Source organism: Pyrgilauda ruficollis, unplaced genomic scaffold (assembly GCF_017590135.1).
Source record: "Pyrgilauda ruficollis isolate IOZ18807 unplaced genomic scaffold, ASM1759013v1 scaffold31, whole genome shotgun sequence".
NCBI lineage: Eukaryota > Metazoa > Chordata > Aves > Passeriformes > Passeridae > Pyrgilauda > Pyrgilauda ruficollis.
This window is the reverse complement of record NW_024524489.1, coordinates 7,490,367-7,507,780: the sequence shown is the minus strand read 5'-3', so window position 1 is coordinate 7,507,780 and position 17,414 is coordinate 7,490,367. Positions and strand designations below refer to the sequence as shown.

Genomic DNA, 17,414 nt, shown 5'->3' with positions numbered 1-17,414 from the left:
GTAAAAACTCAGCCTGAGACTAAACCACTTCAGCATCTCTGCAGTTGAAGAAAATGTGTCTGTGGTTATAGATTATCTTTTAGTGCATCTGAACAATGAACTTGTACCTCTTGCAGTATTATTTCAAAATAAAGACATCTGCTGTAAAAGCCTACATTTATTTTATCTTAGCTCTGAAATTCTTGTTTGAGAGCTTGTAGGCAAGATTTAAATCAAATGAAACTTGTCTCGGGTTCTCACCTAATTTAATAATTTGACTTAGCTTTTTTTGGTGTGTAACTAGAATATTAAGTATTGGCTCTAGAGGAATGTTTGGGTCTTCTGTAGTAGTTTATAATATATTATTTTGTTTGATAAACTCAGCATTTTATGAAATATTTTAGATTTTGTGAGAGAGAACTGTTCAAGCTGAAAGCTCAATGGTGTCTTGCTAGTTATGCTTAGATATTGTATGTGGTATCTACAAAGGTGAAAAATGACAAAGGCAAAGAAAATTTAGTTTATTGCAAGGTCACATTGAGGAAAAGGAAGTTCTGTGTAGGAATAATTTCTTAGCAAGATACAGCTAAGTGAGTTAGATACCTACAAAAACCTCATGAGTAGAAACATTGCACCTATGGTTCAAAGAGACCTATACTGAAGGATTTTCTATACAGTAGAAAATTATACTGTGATAAACTGTTACACTCCTGATGAGGTCAGTTTAATTCCAACTTACATGAAAGAACAACAAATTATGTAGGTGAAATAAGAACAGTTCTATGTTCTTATGGTTAATTACGATGCCTTAATGGTGTGAGTTTGTTGCCAGATAAGACACTTCATTCTGTACTTACTTGAAACAGCTCTTAATAGAGGGGTTTTCTAAGTTGTCTGGCCTTGCACTTCAATAAGGTTTTTGTTTGACTGTTTTGTTTTTTTTTTAATAGCTTGACTTAAAACATCTTACTGCTTTCTTATTAATCTGTGACTGCATCCCTTTGTTTTCCCAGGAAACAGTTCCCATGCTATACCCAGCAGATCCTAACGGAGCACTGTAATGAAGTGTGGTTCTGTAAATTCTCCAACGACGGCACTAAATTAGCAACAGGATCTAAGGACACAACTGTTATTATATGGCAGGTTGATCCAGTAAGTGTAAAAATGTGAATGAACTTGTCTTGCCCTTTCCTTTCAGCTTTCTCCTGCTAGGATGGTGTGATTTTTGTAGGACAGGCTGACATGTACTGTAGCCCTGTTACATCCTGTTCCCTGGGATGTAAGTCTGGTAAATCTTGTAGCAGTAGTATATTTCTTACATATTCCCTACACATATCTATTGGTACATAAATAAAGAGGTTGATTGATGAGTCTAAGCCTGTTTTGACTTGTAGAAGTGATTATGAAAGTATGTCCGTATATTTCATAATAATTGAAGACTGGGAATAAACTTGAACATACACACACAGCATTTGAAGTTGCTAATGCTTGTGAAACTCTATCAGAAATAAGATCCTTATGGTTTTTTAACCACAATGCTGCAGGCTGGTATGTGAGGTGGAAAATGAAAAGTTTCTGCAGTTCCATACTGGTATTTGGTGGAGTTTGAATCTGAGTTTCTTTTCTTTCACTTCAGGTTAGGAAGCCATATAATCTGAGTCCTTTTTTCTGTTAAAATGATGGGAGGACCTTAAACCCCTGTTCCATGTGAATAAATGTTATGTAGCCCCAGAACTAACAGCAGGCACCATGGCTTTTTCAGGCATAAGAATACCGTGGTTTGTGTCTTACTGGGGCCAGTGTGCTCTGGGCCAAGAGCTGCATAGCAGCAAAGCTGACTCCTGTTATTTAGTTTGGAAATTATCTGTGTTTTGGTTGTTGGTTTTGTTTTTGGTTTGTAACTTTTTTAATAGAGTAATTTAGGTGAATTAAGGATCAAACATTTTTTGCTGTTAACTTGTCAGTTGACTGTAGGTGCACACCTTCCTTTTATATTGATGGGTTTTAATACCAAACATCTTGATTAGTACATCTTAAAGTGAATTGTTAGCTAATAGCTGCTTACTAAAACCACATTAATGTTTTTGGAGTGTTTAGACTAAGCCTTTTGACCAAGGGTTGCTAAAGAATAAAAATATCTAAAAAACAGTTTGTGGGAAAGTGGTTTTGTAGAGTTTTATTGGTTTGTCTCCTTTTTTGAGTGCTTTAAGAAAAATTGCAATGCTTTCAAGCAGGTGGATACTTAAATAGCATTAGGCCACATCAAGTGATTCACTTTCATATTTGCCAGAACATGCTTCTCACATTTCCTGTAGCAGTTGACAAGGTCTTTTGACCCATAAATTTAACCTGATTTTCAAGGCTTTCGGTATACAAAATTATTCTAATTTGTTTGCATAAACTACATGGAAACAAACATCCAGCAATGTCTGGGCAAGTGGTGGGAGAGCCGTGTTTTAAATGAACAGTGTTTGATTTTCCCACACACACTTCCCATGTGTGAGAGTCCTTCATTTCTCCCTTTCTTTCTTCATTGCCCCCCTTTGAAGTGTAAGGACACTGCTCCAATGTGTTTTCTTACTTTCATACCTTGAATTTCTTACTCTTTTCTAAGACCCAGCCACTTCTAGCCTGTCTTATCCTATGTGTCTGTTGTCATTTCCGTGTGCTAATTTCCAAGTTCTAAGGAAGGCTCAGCAGCATTAAATGGTGTCTGAGTTGACTAGGTTTGTGTGGGATGCATTATTTGACTGTCAGGAAGTGTGGCAAAATCTCTGTGGAGCACAAAGGATGAGCACACCGTGCATCACCTTGTCTAACATGCATCTTCTTTGTTAAGAGTTCTCCTTTAACAGGCTCCTTAAAAAAATCCCTTCTGCATTTTCTGAAAACTGTTGACAGGTTTTTGGTGTTTCAGCCAAGGAGCTCAGCTACTGCAGACTTGAGTTGATGCCTGAATAGTTGCTTGTCATACACAACAAAAATTTGGGAAGCTGTATGTAAGGGATAGAAGTGCTGAGATTTCTTTTGGTGGTGGGTGGGAGGCAGGTTGACTACATTTGGGGATGTTTGCCTGAAATACCACTGACTGCTGTTTTAGAGCATGGTATAGCAGCTTTATGGTATTTGAAGGGAAGTATGAGAGCAGTATGGAAGATAGTAACAGCCACAGAGTGCTATCATTAGAAGAGGAATATCTTATATATCTTGTTCCTCATGAGTTTCAAATATGCTGAAGTGACAGGCTTCTTTAATCCTACTGTAAAAAAAAAAAGTATCTGTTCCAGACAAGCTCCAGGATGTGAGATGATGTCAGACATGACTCAGTTTCCTTGAAAATCACTTTAGCTATAGACACAGCAGTGTCTAATGCAGTCTGGGAATAATGATTAAAATGGAAAAGGGATCTTGAGGAGGTCCATTCATTTGTCCATCTTTCTCTGCACTCTGAAGATTATTCTTAGCTCACTTTGTTTTGAGGAATTTACTTTTTCTAGCTAGCCAGTGCTGCAGGCTGGCTGAGAGTCGCCAAATCCCTCTCACTGCTGATCCCAGGAAACAATCCTGTGTGTCACTCTTCCTCTGGTCTTTCTCTTCAGAATCAAGTGCTCTGTTGATTAATACTGAAAAAAAGAGAGAAGGGACAATTAGAGAAATCAAGCTAGATTTTCAAATTAGTCACGCTTTTTGAAAAAAAGGTGGAGATATAAGCATCTGCCATGCATGGAAAAAAACGGGGGAGGGTGGGTAGAGGAAGGACAATTTGATTGCCCTTTCCAAGAGGCTTCAAAATAATTATTGTCAGTGTTTTAACAAGCTCTGTTCTACTTGTGTATATGCTGTTACCAAGAATCAGTGCTAATATTGTACTGAAGCATGTTTCTGTATTTAGGAAGCCAGTGTGTGGTTGTTTCACAGTATCTAGCTGTACTATTTATTTTTACAAGTTTCTTGAAAAGTCAAGTTCCTCTGATGAGGCAGCAGTAAAACAGTTGTAATATAGAGATGATACAAGATGCTGCATGTGCCAAGTATGCTTCATTCACTAAATCTGGCAGCATGCTGTAGGCAGTGCTTCTGAAATAAGAACACCTCTCAAGGAAGATTTTAAAAATATCTTTCTGTATATCTCCTTCTTTGAGCAGCACACACAAGATACGTGCAAGTTTATAAAAATATTGGCACTTTAAGGTTTTCCCTTGTCAGCAGCTGTGAAGGTTTTGGTTCTCTGTTTAACTAGAATAGGTTTCCAACATGTCTTTACTTTTAAGAAAGTAACTTAATTCTATAAATACAGATGATAGTACTTTCATAGTCCAGTAGATGTAGAAAAACTTGATGCTACAGAAATCTTCTGTACTAAGGAAAATCTACAGAAATCTTCAGTACTTTCTGTACTAAGTACAGAAATCTTCTGTTCTTCTGTACTGTAATATGAAACTTTGTACACAGTGGTATTTCTTGAGTTTTATGTTCAGAATCACAGAACACTGGAACAAAAGTACCTATGAGTGTTCTTGTTTTGAAGTTTGAAGTTAGGAGCTTTCGTTTTCTGGCCCTGTAAACCGTGTATCTGGAGGTTTGAAATGCTGTGGAAGTGTGAAATGTGGTGGGAGTTGATTTGCACTGTCTCAAGAACTCCTCTCTTGTTCCAGGACACTCACCAGCTAAAACTACTTAAGACGTTAGAAGGTCACGCGTACGGGGTCTCCTACATTGCCTGGAGTCCAGATGACAACTACCTTGTTGCCTGTGGCCCAGATGATTGTTCTGAGCTTTGGCTCTGGAATGTACAAGTAAGTGGTGGCTAAGAGTGAAAAACAAAACTTTGTGGTCAGCCTGATGCTTTTGTTTCAATATCTGAATACTGCAGGTGTGAAAGAAGGAATTGCCGCAGACTTGTGCCAGGGTGGGAATGTAAAGAAGAGATGCTGATCTCACTGTCCTCCTCTCAATTTGAAAAAATAATTATGGCAGCCTGCTAATGCTCTTTGCACTTTGGACAGAACTGAAATTGGAGTTTAAGTCTAAGTGTCTGGGATTGTGCAGCAATTCTTGTGTGTGTGGTTACCATCATTTCTGAGAAAGGATGGCATAAATGCATAGGATGTCAGAGAGCTCCTGAAGAGAAGGACAGCAAACTAATCAAGAGAAGCAGAAGTATCATTGAAGGGAAGCAGTTGCTCATTGATGATTTTAGCAAGTAGGAAAAGTAAAAGATGCAAACTGTTCTGCTTCAAGTCACCCTCCCAGTGATGTCAGTGAAAGAGGCTTCAATTTATGATTTCAGAGCTTCATTTTTCCATCAGGCACATGGGCATTTTGCCATTCCCTCCATGGATTTGAAAATCACTTTCTGCTGTTGAATTTTATGGGCACTTGAGTTGATATAAAAGCTTCCCTTGCCTCGGTTGAGAGCTGTGTAGACTTCCTTGTGCTGTCTTGGGCTCTGAACTAGTGTAGTTTCTTAAAACAAAAACGTTCCCTTTCTTCACCCTTGGAACACTTTTCTTCTGTTTAATTGACTAAATTGGCTCAGTGAGGAGCACTGCTGACAATGCCACTCATTGGTGTTTTGTCTTGTGAAATGGTGGCTTTATACGCTGGGCATGAAAGCTAAATCTTGGCATGGAGAGCTTCAGCTCAAGGAGGAAAACATTCTAACTGCTGTGATATTCCTAACTTGTTACTGAAATACATTTTGTTACCTCTTTTCTTCTAGTCTGTCTCTGCCTCCTTCCTTTCAGAGTTGTGGGTTTTTTTCGTTTGATAGTGCGTGTCACTGTCTTGGCTTGTTCATGTGATTTCTTTTTATTCCACTCAAAATCTTTTAGTTGTCTGACACACCAGCTATTCCATCTCTCTTGATTTGAGAGACAAAAGAAATTGTCCCAAATCAAGTCCAGATTCACTGGATATGCTAAATTAGTTCTGCCTTTTCATTGCATTATTCATAAGTGTGTTCCTTTTTAACAAACCTGTTGAAATATGTGCACCTCCAAACTATTCAAGTCAGATAAAATTACCAGTGTCTTTTTGGGAAAGGATTCTGGTATAAGGCCCTGCTGCCTTTGCTTATTTTCCAGACAGGGGAGCTGAGGACAAAGATGAGCCAGTCTCATGAAGACAGTTTAACAAGTGTGGCCTGGAATCCTGATGGGAAGCGTTTTGTAACGGGAGGGCAGCGTGGACAGTTCTATCAGTGTGTAAGTTCTCTGCATCTGTCCCTTTGAAAACAAAGCAAGAAATTAAAAGCTTGGTCCCTGCTTTTTTGGGTTTTGTATATGTGTACACTAAAGCTTCTGATCCTTTGCAATTCAAAGAAGCAGTACATTAATGCAAGTATTTAAGCAGCACTTCTGTATGGAGCAGTTTGAAGGGTTTGAGTGTCTTTGACCTTCCTCAAGGAGGATTTGTGGTCTGGATTTTTTTTCTTAGCTGCTTCAGAAAAAAACACTAATAAAAAGCAGTACCTTTGTCCACAAGTGTTTTATTCCACAGAATTTTGACTACGTCTTTCTTAGTTTTTGCATACTGTCTTTGCTTAGTGAAAACAGATGTGAAACCCTCATTACTTGACTAATGCTGGTTTGGGGTGGTGGTCCACAGTTTGACCATATTCTTGATTATTTTCTCAACTGGTTCCCAGAATAATAATGTAGTATGACTGTGAAGGTCAGCTCAGTGGTGGGGTACAGGTGGCATGAGAAAGTGACAGAAGGGATTCTCTGCTCTCCAGGGTGGATTCCTACAAAAGCCCTTGGTTAAGACTACCAACTCCTAATTCATTTGGTCCTGCCTTGTAAAGGGTAAAATTGCTTTCTGTAGCAATTGTCTGAATAGAAAGGGAAAAACTTTTTTGTGTCACAGCTCCTCAAAAACCTGAGACTAATGGTTGAATGTTTGTTGTTTTTTTCCTTCTGCTCAGGATTTAGATGGTAACCTCCTTGACTCCTGGGAAGGGGTGAGAGTACAATGCCTTTGGTGCTTGAGTGATGGGAAAACTGTTCTAGCGTCGGACACACACCAGCGAATTCGGGGTTATAACTTCGAGGATCTCACAGACAGGAACATGTAACTGCCTCTTTGTTGGGTTCTGAATTCCTGCTTCTTAGTGGCAGAGGAAAATTGAGGAAGGGTGTGGGGCTCAGGATGGGAAACCAGTTGTTAAATGGTCTCAATATTAAAAGATGGGACAAGAATTAGTGAGCAAGTTTCAGCAAGCAGCATTAGATCAAGTATTAGAAATAACTTCCTAAGCATTGGAGTAGGTTTCTGGTGGATGTTTTGGCATTTCTGTCATCATGAGTACTTGTAGTCCTCTCAATTCCTGACATAATTTAGTAGATTCTGCCTTGAATTTAGGAGTTGAGATCTGAAGTCCCTTTTGGTCTTGGTGTTTGGCCTAACTATAAACAAGTATTGCAAACCTGGCTTATACTGGTTTATAGTCATACCTTATTTCAGAGTTGGAACTGTTTTTCCCTGATCATACTGCAGAGACAGGACATGCCTGTTGTCTTGGTGTTGTATCATTATGTGCTTATCTTGACTCTCGTGTGTTACCATTTCAGAGTACAAGAGGATCACCCTATTATGTCGTTTACTATTTCAAAAAATGGCCGTTTAGCTTTGTTAAATGTAGCAACTCAGGTGAGTTGGGAATGTTGAAAGGAAATGGAAATAAATCTGCAACTGTTACCTGTTTTTAAGTATTTAGATGTGAGTTAGAATGTTTGATATTAACTAATTGTATATTGTGTAGTATGAAGGTCTTAATATTCATAAATACAGCATGGAATTAATTCTCTGACAAAAAGGCAATCCTATTCTTGAGACCTGATTTATTTTTTTTTTGACTGATTTATAGTCAAGAGTTTCATATTGGGAAATATGTACTATTAAATGCTATTATCTGCCTGTTGCATTGAGAAGCCAGGTACAGCAAGAACTGTGGCACTTTACATGTCTGGGGGCAGAGATTATATTTATCTATTTCTGCTTTTGAAACCTTGGGTAAAAATGAAGCTTTCAGAGTGGAAGTGACCTACAGTGAAAGTTTAGTTTAGTAATTTGATACATCTTTGCTCTTTTCACCCACTAACAGTACCAAAGTTGGCTCTAAAATAGTGCACTTCCATGTCTAATTTTTTTTCATTGTTCAGAAGAATGCTATTAATAATACTTAATGATAAAATAACATTCTTTAAATTTCTTATTTCCAGGGAGTTCACTTATGGGACTTACAAGACAGAGTTTTAGTGAGAAAGTATCAAGGTGTTACACAAGGATTTTACACAATTCACTCGTGTTTTGGAGGTCATAATGAAGATTTCATTGCGAGTGGCAGTGAAGGTAACACCATTCACCTTTGTGCAGAAAACTGGAACACTGTATCCTTCCTATACCTTCATCTTATAGATGACAGTTGCTAACAACATTATAAAAGCAAACCAACTGGCTTGTGAAATAAATTTGAGGTGTGCTGAGATTGTGGCATACTTCAAGAAGTAATTGTGGGCTGGCAGACAGAATCTTCTGAGAGGATGGCAGAGGTAGAACACATTAATGACTCTTTTGTGTTCCTCCTCCAAAGAAAAGCATCTGCACAGTTTTAATTAGAAGTGGGTGGGGTGTTCTTGAGGATTTTTGTTTTGTGGTGTGATATTTAGACTTCTGGTTTGAATAAAATGTACTTCTGGGGAGTAACAGCTTCATTTGCCTGTTGAAGATATAGGTGTGGTGAGGTTATTTCAATTTCCATAGAATCATTTAATTACAGACAGAGTAGCCTCAAATTAGGCAGTTGTTGACGTAGTCTGGTAGAGTTTCTTGGTGATTAAAGGCTTTGAAGTATGTTTTTATTCAGCTGTCTGTGGCAAGAGTAGAAATTTGTTAAAAGCTTATGTGTTGAATTGGTTTGGTTTTGTCACTGGTGTAGTGCCATCATCTGCCATGGAGGTCACGTAAAATTCAAGCTTATGCAGGGCTAAGAATTATACGTGTAATAGGTAAACAAATTACTGTGAGTACTGTGTAACTCACAGTTCTTGGGAAACAAGATTGGCCAAGGCATTTCCTACTCTGTTTTTGGAAAATATGAAATATATCTAAAATAAAATGAAGTTTCACTCTCTGACTGTATCCAGTGGAATATGACTGACTGAAGGACAGCACCTCCAGTCCTCCAATCCAGTGTGAACCTTTTTCTGTGGCTGGACAAGATTCTTTGTTTCCTGACAGTTCAGGATTTAGCCAGAACTGTGTGCAGGTGTAGATACTGTAGTGTACCAGTCATTTTTGTCCCCCAGTTTATTGACTTTCATTGTTTAAAAACCACTGTAGTTGAAACCAGCGGTAAGGAACTGATGGTTTCTTAGATTTGAACTGTCTGAAGCTGTTGCCTTTGTTTTTTAAAAAACAAGCAAACAATAATAACAGGTTACATCCTCACAGCTGGCTTTAAAAAGTAGTTGATCACGTTGTCATAACCTCTTAAAACATCATGTCGGGTTAGGTAGGGGTTTTCCTGGCAATTGCATCCATAGGAAGAAGGTAGAGGTCTCTGTCTCAGAGGGGAATTGACAGCTGCCCTAAAGTAGTTATCTTGTTTTTTCCAGACCAAAGTTCTGATTTGTCTTTAGGCTTTGGTTACCTGACAGAGCAGAGGCTTGTGTGTCTAGTGTGTGAATTGTGTTGTTGGTGAATGGCATGGATGCACAGGTCCCCTTGAGATCCTAAGTGGAATGGGAGCCCAGCCAGAACATGTGCATCAGCACAAGCACATGTGAAGGTGGTACCTCAAATGAGCTGGTTCAGCACAGGACAAGGGAGTTACCATGTAGGAAAAAGCCATGAGGCTTTTCTGGCAGGAAGGTCAGAGAGCAAGTTTGTTTCATAAAGGGCAGGGAGGAGGAATAGAGGAAGATTGGTTTGTTTGCTGAGCCTTCAGTGGCATCTATGTGAAAGCCTTTAAAATAGATCAAAATACTTTCATTTGGTTGCTAGACCCCAACACTAGGCTTTTGTGTAATACTAGCAATGCATACTTGTCCAGTTTACGTAACTCTGTTTGGAATGTTCCACAGACAATCCTAGACAGGTAAACCCACAGACTTGTTACAGGCTGCTGGCCTACAGCTGGGAAAAACCCCCTTCCTTCTCCCCACTCCTCAATTATTCTTAAATATGGTTGGCTCTAAAGAATGACTCTTCTCTAAACAGTGCAGTAGAATGTCTAACCAGTTCCCTATTCTATTTCTAGCATGTTGCTAGAATTAATTAAAAGGTTCCCATCACAAAATAGGATGTGCAGGGTTTATTTGCATCTACTTCAATATGTACAAATTGATATCTTTAAATACCACACAGTAATTGGTTGTCAAAGATAGTAATAGCTCACAGTTTGAGCCATTAAGCTTTAGCCCTCCCTCATTTGCTCTGTTTGCACTTTCTCTGGAATGTCACAGGTTTTTAGTATTAAGATGTTTTTCATAAACTACAGAGCTGTGATCTTATCTGGTACTCACGAACAGGAGGTGGTTATAATTATTCTTAGTACTCATGACTTTATAATGCATTTACTAATTTGCAAATACAATTATTTGAGAGGGAGAAAAAAAAATCTGCAGGTCTTCCTTTTGAATAAGATTACAACTCCATACCTGTAATTAAAGAGCAGTTTAGTTTCTCTTTTTACCCTTGTATTGACTTATTTGCATTACAGTCAAACGTTTTTCTTCAAACACCAAGTGTAGTAGACTGGCAGGTGTTAATGGAAGAGCTTTGCCTGCCTTCTTTTGATCGCTTTTAAAACAAAAATTTTGTTAGTGCTGTTCCACACTGGAGACTCGAGTTTTAATGAGAGCAGGTGTGCAAGTGCCGGTCCCACAGCTGTGCGTGCGCAGAGCAGCGCTGCTCAGGCCGCTCTCCCTGTGTTTGGTTCAGATCACAAAGTGTACATCTGGCACAAGCGCAGCGAGCTGCCCATCGCGGAGCTGACGGGGCACACGCGCACGGTGAACTGCGTGAGCTGGAACCCGCAGGTCCCGGCCATGATGGCCAGCGCCTCCGACGACGGCACCGTTAGGATATGGGGACCAGCGCCTTTCGTAGACAACCAGGATATTGAAGGTAAAAAAAAGGGCCTTACTCAAAATTTAGTCACTGCTTTGTTTTGGTTTTTTTCTAGTGTGTGACTGGTGGTTTTTATCTGAGGTACTCATTTTGTGGAATAAAAAAGACACAATCGGTATTTTCAATATTATTCTGACGTGGCCCTATAGAAAACTGTGGTGTCACTAAGAGCCTAGGAGTATATTAATTTATTTATGCAGACTCCATAAAAACCTGGCTTTCAGTGCTTAGGTTTAGTAATGTACAATGTTATTAAAATTTAAACAGTGCATTCTAACCACACTTCAAATTGAATTATGTTATTGGTTACAAAAGAAATTTCCAATGTCTAGAGAGAGTGTAAAGTTTTACCCTAGAGAACCTGTACAAAATTGTATATTTACTAACCATCAGTAACCACATGTGTCTAGGGGAGAGGGAGAAAATGCTCATTTTTTTGCTGCCAAAATGCACCCAGGTGTTCCCAGCCCTTCTTGCCTCCCCCAGATTGCTAAGGAGATGACTGGTGGGGAGTTGTTGTGCACTTTATGTGGTTCTGTCATTATGTATTCAACCTTGCAGTAAGAATTTACAGGAGACATTAAAATGATATATAGTATATCCTGTTGCCACAGAACCTCATGGATGTGACACCAAGGGGAACCTGGGCAAAGTAATCAAAGAGAAATCCATTAAGGGCTGGTAGATAAGTAAACACCTCTAGTTCAGAATGTCCCTTAGGTAAAAATGGCTGAAAGTTGGAAGGATGTTAGGAGGAAGCATTACCTCTTCTCCCTGCTCCAGTGCTTTGATACATGTGTTCTAGTCTTGGACTAGGTGGACCAGCCTGGCTAATCTGTAAGACCTGGAATGCCCCTGTAAGGAGTCAGAGCCTGTCCTCCAGCTGGTTTTACTCATGGCTTTGTTGTTTGGTTTTCTGCAGTGAGCTGCTTGCTCACTCTTTCTTAGTTCCTCCAGAAAATGAACCAGTAAGTGCCATCAAAACCAAACCAACCACAAATGGATTTCTCACAGCAGTGCTTTCACAAGAGGTGTAGGTGCACACAATAATACCTAACCACTTAGGAATCCTAAATGGGTGACAAGACAGCTCTGTCATTAGCACACTCCCCATGAACTTGTATGGCAATGTGTGTTACGTCTTCTTGGACCAGATGCTTTTTGAGTACCCGCACCTAACATGCTAAAATAATTTCTAGATTGTTACGAATAATTTTATCTAAAATAAGTAATTTTAAGCATGGAATTTAGCTACATTGTAAGATCAATTAACTAGTGCATGTTCAGTTAAAATTTATGTAAATACACTGTATTAATTACCTTATGATAGAAATATGAACTGTTGCTAAGATCTTCAAGCTGTGATTTCTTTCTCTCTCTCTATGTTTTTGTTTTTGCTCAGAGGAATGCAGTAGCATGGATAGTTGATGGCGAATTTGGAGCAGACGACTTCAGTTTAACTTAATTAGTCGTATTTTAAATGGCTTGGGATTTGGTGCAAACAAACATGATTGATAGCTGGACAGACATGCTCGTCATGAAAAAGAACCATTTCTGAAGCCCGGTTGGGGCCAAACATTTACCACCTTTGCTTCATAGTAACCAGTCGAGATGAAGCACGTCTTTAGAACTTTGTTGGACACCGTGTTGAAATTACCCCCCCATCGGTTGTGAAGAACTGTGCTACATTCAGGCTAACCATTGAACTCAGTATATATATTTTTCCCTCCTGCCTTTTTGTCTGGCAGGCTACTGTTCTTGTTGCTCTTCTGTGTAATGAAGTTTAAATGCTTGTTTGGAACACTTTATTTAACAGTTTAGAAGGCTTGATAGAAAGAGTGCTTTAGTCTGAAGAGTATACATTGGATAGGAAAGTATTTCCTTCTCTTGTTTCTCAAGTCTCTCTCCGCCTTACTTAGCTTGAGATCTTTGCAGCTTGGTTCATGGATTCTAGCCTTGCCCGTTGCGCAGTATATCTATCAATTGAGAGGATAAACCAATGAACTATGTCAAAAGCACTCTCAGTATCACATTTGACAAAAAGTTTTGTACTTTTCACATAGCTCGTTGCCCTGCAAAGGGGTTAACAGCACAATTTTTTAAAAATAAATTATTTATAGGATTAAAATGACTTCATTTGTATACATTTGGAATTAAAACAATGCAAGAAGTGTCGTGAAACACGGTATCACTGATGCTTTTCTGGAGTGTCCTGAGACCCAATCAGAAGCAGTGGCTGGAAGGAGATTTATGTAGGCAGTAAAGCTTGTTTCAGATGGAGGAATTCACTGTCCATCTTAACAGTTAGACTGTATTAGCTAGGAAGAAAAGCATTCAGACTGCACCACCAGTCTAAGAGCTGAAACAAGAAGAGGTCTTTTGGTTTTTTTAATTACATAAATATATGCAACAATGCTGGTGTAAAAGGTAGACTACACTTTGAGGGAAGAATGTGTTGAAAGAGTCCTTTCTTCACAAAGTCAACACTTTGTATAAGTAATTTACGTACAAATCATAATTAAACACTTGTATTATGATGGAAATTTTTTCTTTATTTGATAAACAGGGGTGGACAGATTTTGTTGTTGAGAATATACTTTTAAGTTTGCAGATTTAAATGCCTCTCCCAGACCTTGTCGCAAGCTGGTGCTGTGAACATCTTGACACATCTAGGAGTAGTTCCACCTAATGTCCCATATTAAGAAAAAGCAAACATTTATAGTTGAAATATTTATTCTTTTTGACATAAACAGATGGCCTGGCATCTCTGTGCTTCTGCACTACACACAGATCCATTATGGGATGGCACTGGATTCCCTTTTGCCACCTTGGGTGCAAAGGTAGTGTTGGTACTGCTGTGAAGTAAAGAAGGAGCAGGGAAGGGCATGCCACCAGAGTCATGTGAGCAGGAGTGAGGACTTCATCCTTTCATGAGATAATGATTCAGTGTCCTTATTAGTCACGTGTGGAAGAAGGGTGGGGGAAGGTTTGCTGGAATTCCTGGGAAGAGAGGTGTAGCCACTTTGAATGGGAGTGTGGTGTTTCCCAGAAAAACAAAGGTTAGCAGGTTAGACTTTTTTTTTTTCTTTTAGATTCCAGCCATCCGATGTGTGTTTGTCTTGCCTTGTGTGCAGACTTAAGCATGAGTTAAGATTCTGATACTGTGGTTGAGACCAGCCCCAAATCTGACATACAAGTCTTGTAATACCTCCAAAACCAGGTAGGAACTTAATGTTCAGCCTTAAAACTAAGGTGAATGCTTTGATAGCAATTACTGTTTCACAGCACTGAAAATACATGTGTAAACTTAAGATTATATAGCAGTTCCTTCTTCCTTTAATCAGTTCTGGAGGAAGCTCTTTATTTCCCTTCCTAGTTCAGAAAGTGCTAAATGAGTCAGGCCTGTGGCCTTAATGTTGCAGCAAAACAGACAAGTTCCCATGGTCAAATTTGAGTAAGCTAAACCGAAATTGTAAAATGTTTTACATGTTCAAAACATGGTACAATTCATAAGCACTGCCAGCATGTGAATCTTTGGAAGTTATTCTAGTATTGTCTTACTCTGGAACTTAGGTTTTCAAACCAAACATTGTTTAGGGAGAGCAAGAATAATGGTTTTGATGTCTCTTAATGTCTCATGCAGTGGTCTTGTCATTACATACTCATGGAAATAAAGTGGGAACTTCAGGCAGGTGGTGAAGGCTGGATCAAATCTCAAGTGTAGATTTAAAGTTTTATATGCACTTCAGGCATTTCCAGTGTGTGGCCATAACGAACCAGAGTGAGACTCCTTCCCTGGTGCAGCTGGGGGAAGGTGTGGGCTGATGCCTGCTTTCCACAGCGGTGCAGTTAGGGATTTAAATTTAGGACCTCTGCAAAAACACTGCCCCTCTCTTCTGGACTTGGTTTGTCCCTCTGGGATACTTTAGAAACTGAGTTAGGGAGAAGCACGTGTGGGACCTCTCTCCCTCAGTGTCCTGGTGCAGCCATGCCACGTAAAGGCACGCTCCAAGCAGGTGGCACTGCTTCCAGAGTGTCTCAGTGCCAGCCTGTTGGCACCTCGGGGCCATGAGCAGGCAGGACAGAAAGGTGAGATTCATCTTCATTTTGCCACACCACTCAGTCCCACAGCAGCTGCCATTAGAGATGTAGCAATGAGTACCATCCCAACCTGGAGGTGAAAGACCAACCTAAATTATTTCCAACACTATGTGGATTGAAAAGTACCAATACTTTTTGTGCACAGACGATAAAATGAGACTGGGGTGGGGGTAAAGGGGGGAAACCCAAATTAGTTTGCTCATTTGCAACACACTGATTTCCATGTGCTTAAAAATGTTCATAGGCTGGAGTGTAAGGCTGGAACAAGTACACACCCACAATAAATTACTGTATTTCCAGTCAGCAGGCCCGTGGTTTTAGAGAAGAAAATACTGTAAGTGTGTACTCATTTTGTAACTTTCTCTGGTCACCTGTTGGCTTCAAATATTCACAGCAGCCCCAGGTTATTATCAAGGCAGATCTCAAAAAAAATGCTGAAGCATTTTATTATCTGAATGTTCTTTAGCTGTTCAGGTAAGTAATTTTCAAGGCACAATGGAACACAAAAGGGAAAATGGTAGCTCTGTTCATGTTTTGGAGGGGAGGGAAGTGGGGGAGATGACACCTTTGTTTTTAAATTCCCTCTGTCTTTTCTGAAGTTCTCCAACTTTAAAGTTAACTTCTCTTTATGATTGGAGCAAAGATGCAAGCTAGAAATCTGCCCAGATCTTGCCAGTTACTTCTCAACTTGGCTTCAACCAGGTAATGTTTAATAAAACTGTCTGCTGTGGGGAGTTGGTGTCTAGTTGTGTATTTTTACACTGCTAAGTGATGCTCCCACCCAACATCAGTTGCGGAGGTTTCCTTAGCAGGAAGCCAGGGCTCGTACAATTAGCTGTAGCTCGAGGGGATACGTTGTAGATCCAAATGGGGAGGGAGGTAGAGAAAAAATAATGGACATAAAAAGCAGGATTTACTGACCAACAAACAAACTACTGTAACTCAAGGGGGAGGAGTTAAAATGCACTTTCAATAGTTTGTCCATATTTTTAGCTACAAAATACACTTGTATCTAATTTCTTTTTGAGACGACTATTAAGAGGAACACCCATCCCATAAATGGCTAATCCTCCTTTTGCCCTCCTCCTGTCTTTTCCACATTGGCTTGAGTCCATTTTCAGCTGCCATACCTGATTTTTGAAAACTGCTACTTTTAACAATGTCTAGAAAGCAAAATCATTAACTATGACACTTTTTTTAAACAGGGTGGACTTAATTGAAGTGTGCAGTGTTGAACTACTGCTGCAGTAGCTGCCTCTAGTTGAAATAAACTGTAGCCAAGTTTTCTGTCTATTCATCCAGATAATCTGGATTCAGTCAAACATCTGTGAGAGTGTTCCTCCCATCTGGTGTGAGTGTGTGTGTGCATGTGTTCCACAAACAGAGAACCAAATGTTCTAGGTACTCGTCATGTTTTATTGCATACTTCAAGTCGTGTGTATGTGAAGTGTCCTTTGACCAGAAGGTTTTGGTTAATATCAGTATATTTTTATAAATTTGAAATTCATTGTGCCCCATCTTTTTTCATAAACATTTTTCATTCTTAGGGTATATGTGCTAGATTTGAAACTTAACATTTTTAGGCACAGATGGAAAAAGTTATTGGCTCCTTGAAAACATATGGGACAAAATGGATCCTCAAAGCATGTATGTACTTACAAACCAAGCTGTAGAGATCAAGAAAAGAACTTTATTGTTGATCTCAAGATTTCTAAATTGTCAAGATTTATATGGAGTTGTGGTGGAACTAGTTAACACTTAGAGCTTTTGGTATGTAATGACTATTTGCTATGGACTGATATTAAATGTTTCAAAGGATTGCGTTCTTAAAACTTTCTGGATTTTTGTTACTCTCAGATATTATTAAGTAGTTAAAAATTTCTTTGCTATATTACATTAAAAACATAAGAACTTTGGGTCTCGTATTTATTTTCACTTGTTTTACTAATTATTTACAGAACACCGTTTTAACTTTTTTATTTTATAAATGTGTAGTATTTTAAACATATCTTTAAAAATTGTTCAATTGGAACTACATTAACTTCTGATTTGTTTTTATTAGGATTTTTAAAAAAAAATACACTTTTTCCATGTCGGTGCACAGCACTTAACAGAAATGTTTGTATTCCCTTTCTTTCAATTCAATAAACAATAAATAACTGGAATGAATAGTTCTTAGTTTCCCTAACTTCACTTAT

The 17,414-nt window shown here is 38.9% G+C and overlaps 1 protein-coding gene across 3 annotated transcripts in view; it reads left to right on the top strand.

The window, feature by feature from the left end:
* The window catches only part of WDR26 (WD repeat domain 26), a 31,141-nt gene extending 14,009 nt beyond the window's left edge, over nt 1-17,132 (top strand). For 2 of the 3 annotated variants that reach the window (XM_041473920.1, XM_041473919.1), the window contains 8 exons: nt 993-1,131; nt 4,635-4,775; nt 6,066-6,185; nt 6,908-7,053; nt 7,554-7,632; nt 8,205-8,334; nt 10,927-11,112; nt 12,518-17,132. In XM_041473920.1, the coding sequence (XP_041329854.1) occupies nt 993-1,131; nt 4,635-4,775; nt 6,066-6,185; nt 6,908-7,053; nt 7,554-7,632; nt 8,205-8,334; nt 10,927-11,112; nt 12,518-12,543 (967 nt within the window). In that variant the 3' untranslated portion in view covers nt 12,544-17,132. Of the gene's footprint in view, nt 1-992; nt 1,132-4,634; nt 4,776-6,065; nt 6,186-6,907; nt 7,054-7,553; nt 7,633-8,204; nt 8,335-10,926; nt 11,113-11,920; nt 12,493-12,517 lie in introns of those variants that run through there. The other variant, XM_041473918.1, reaches the window with a different exon arrangement.
* The last annotated feature ends 282 nt before the right edge of the window (nt 17,133-17,414 follow it).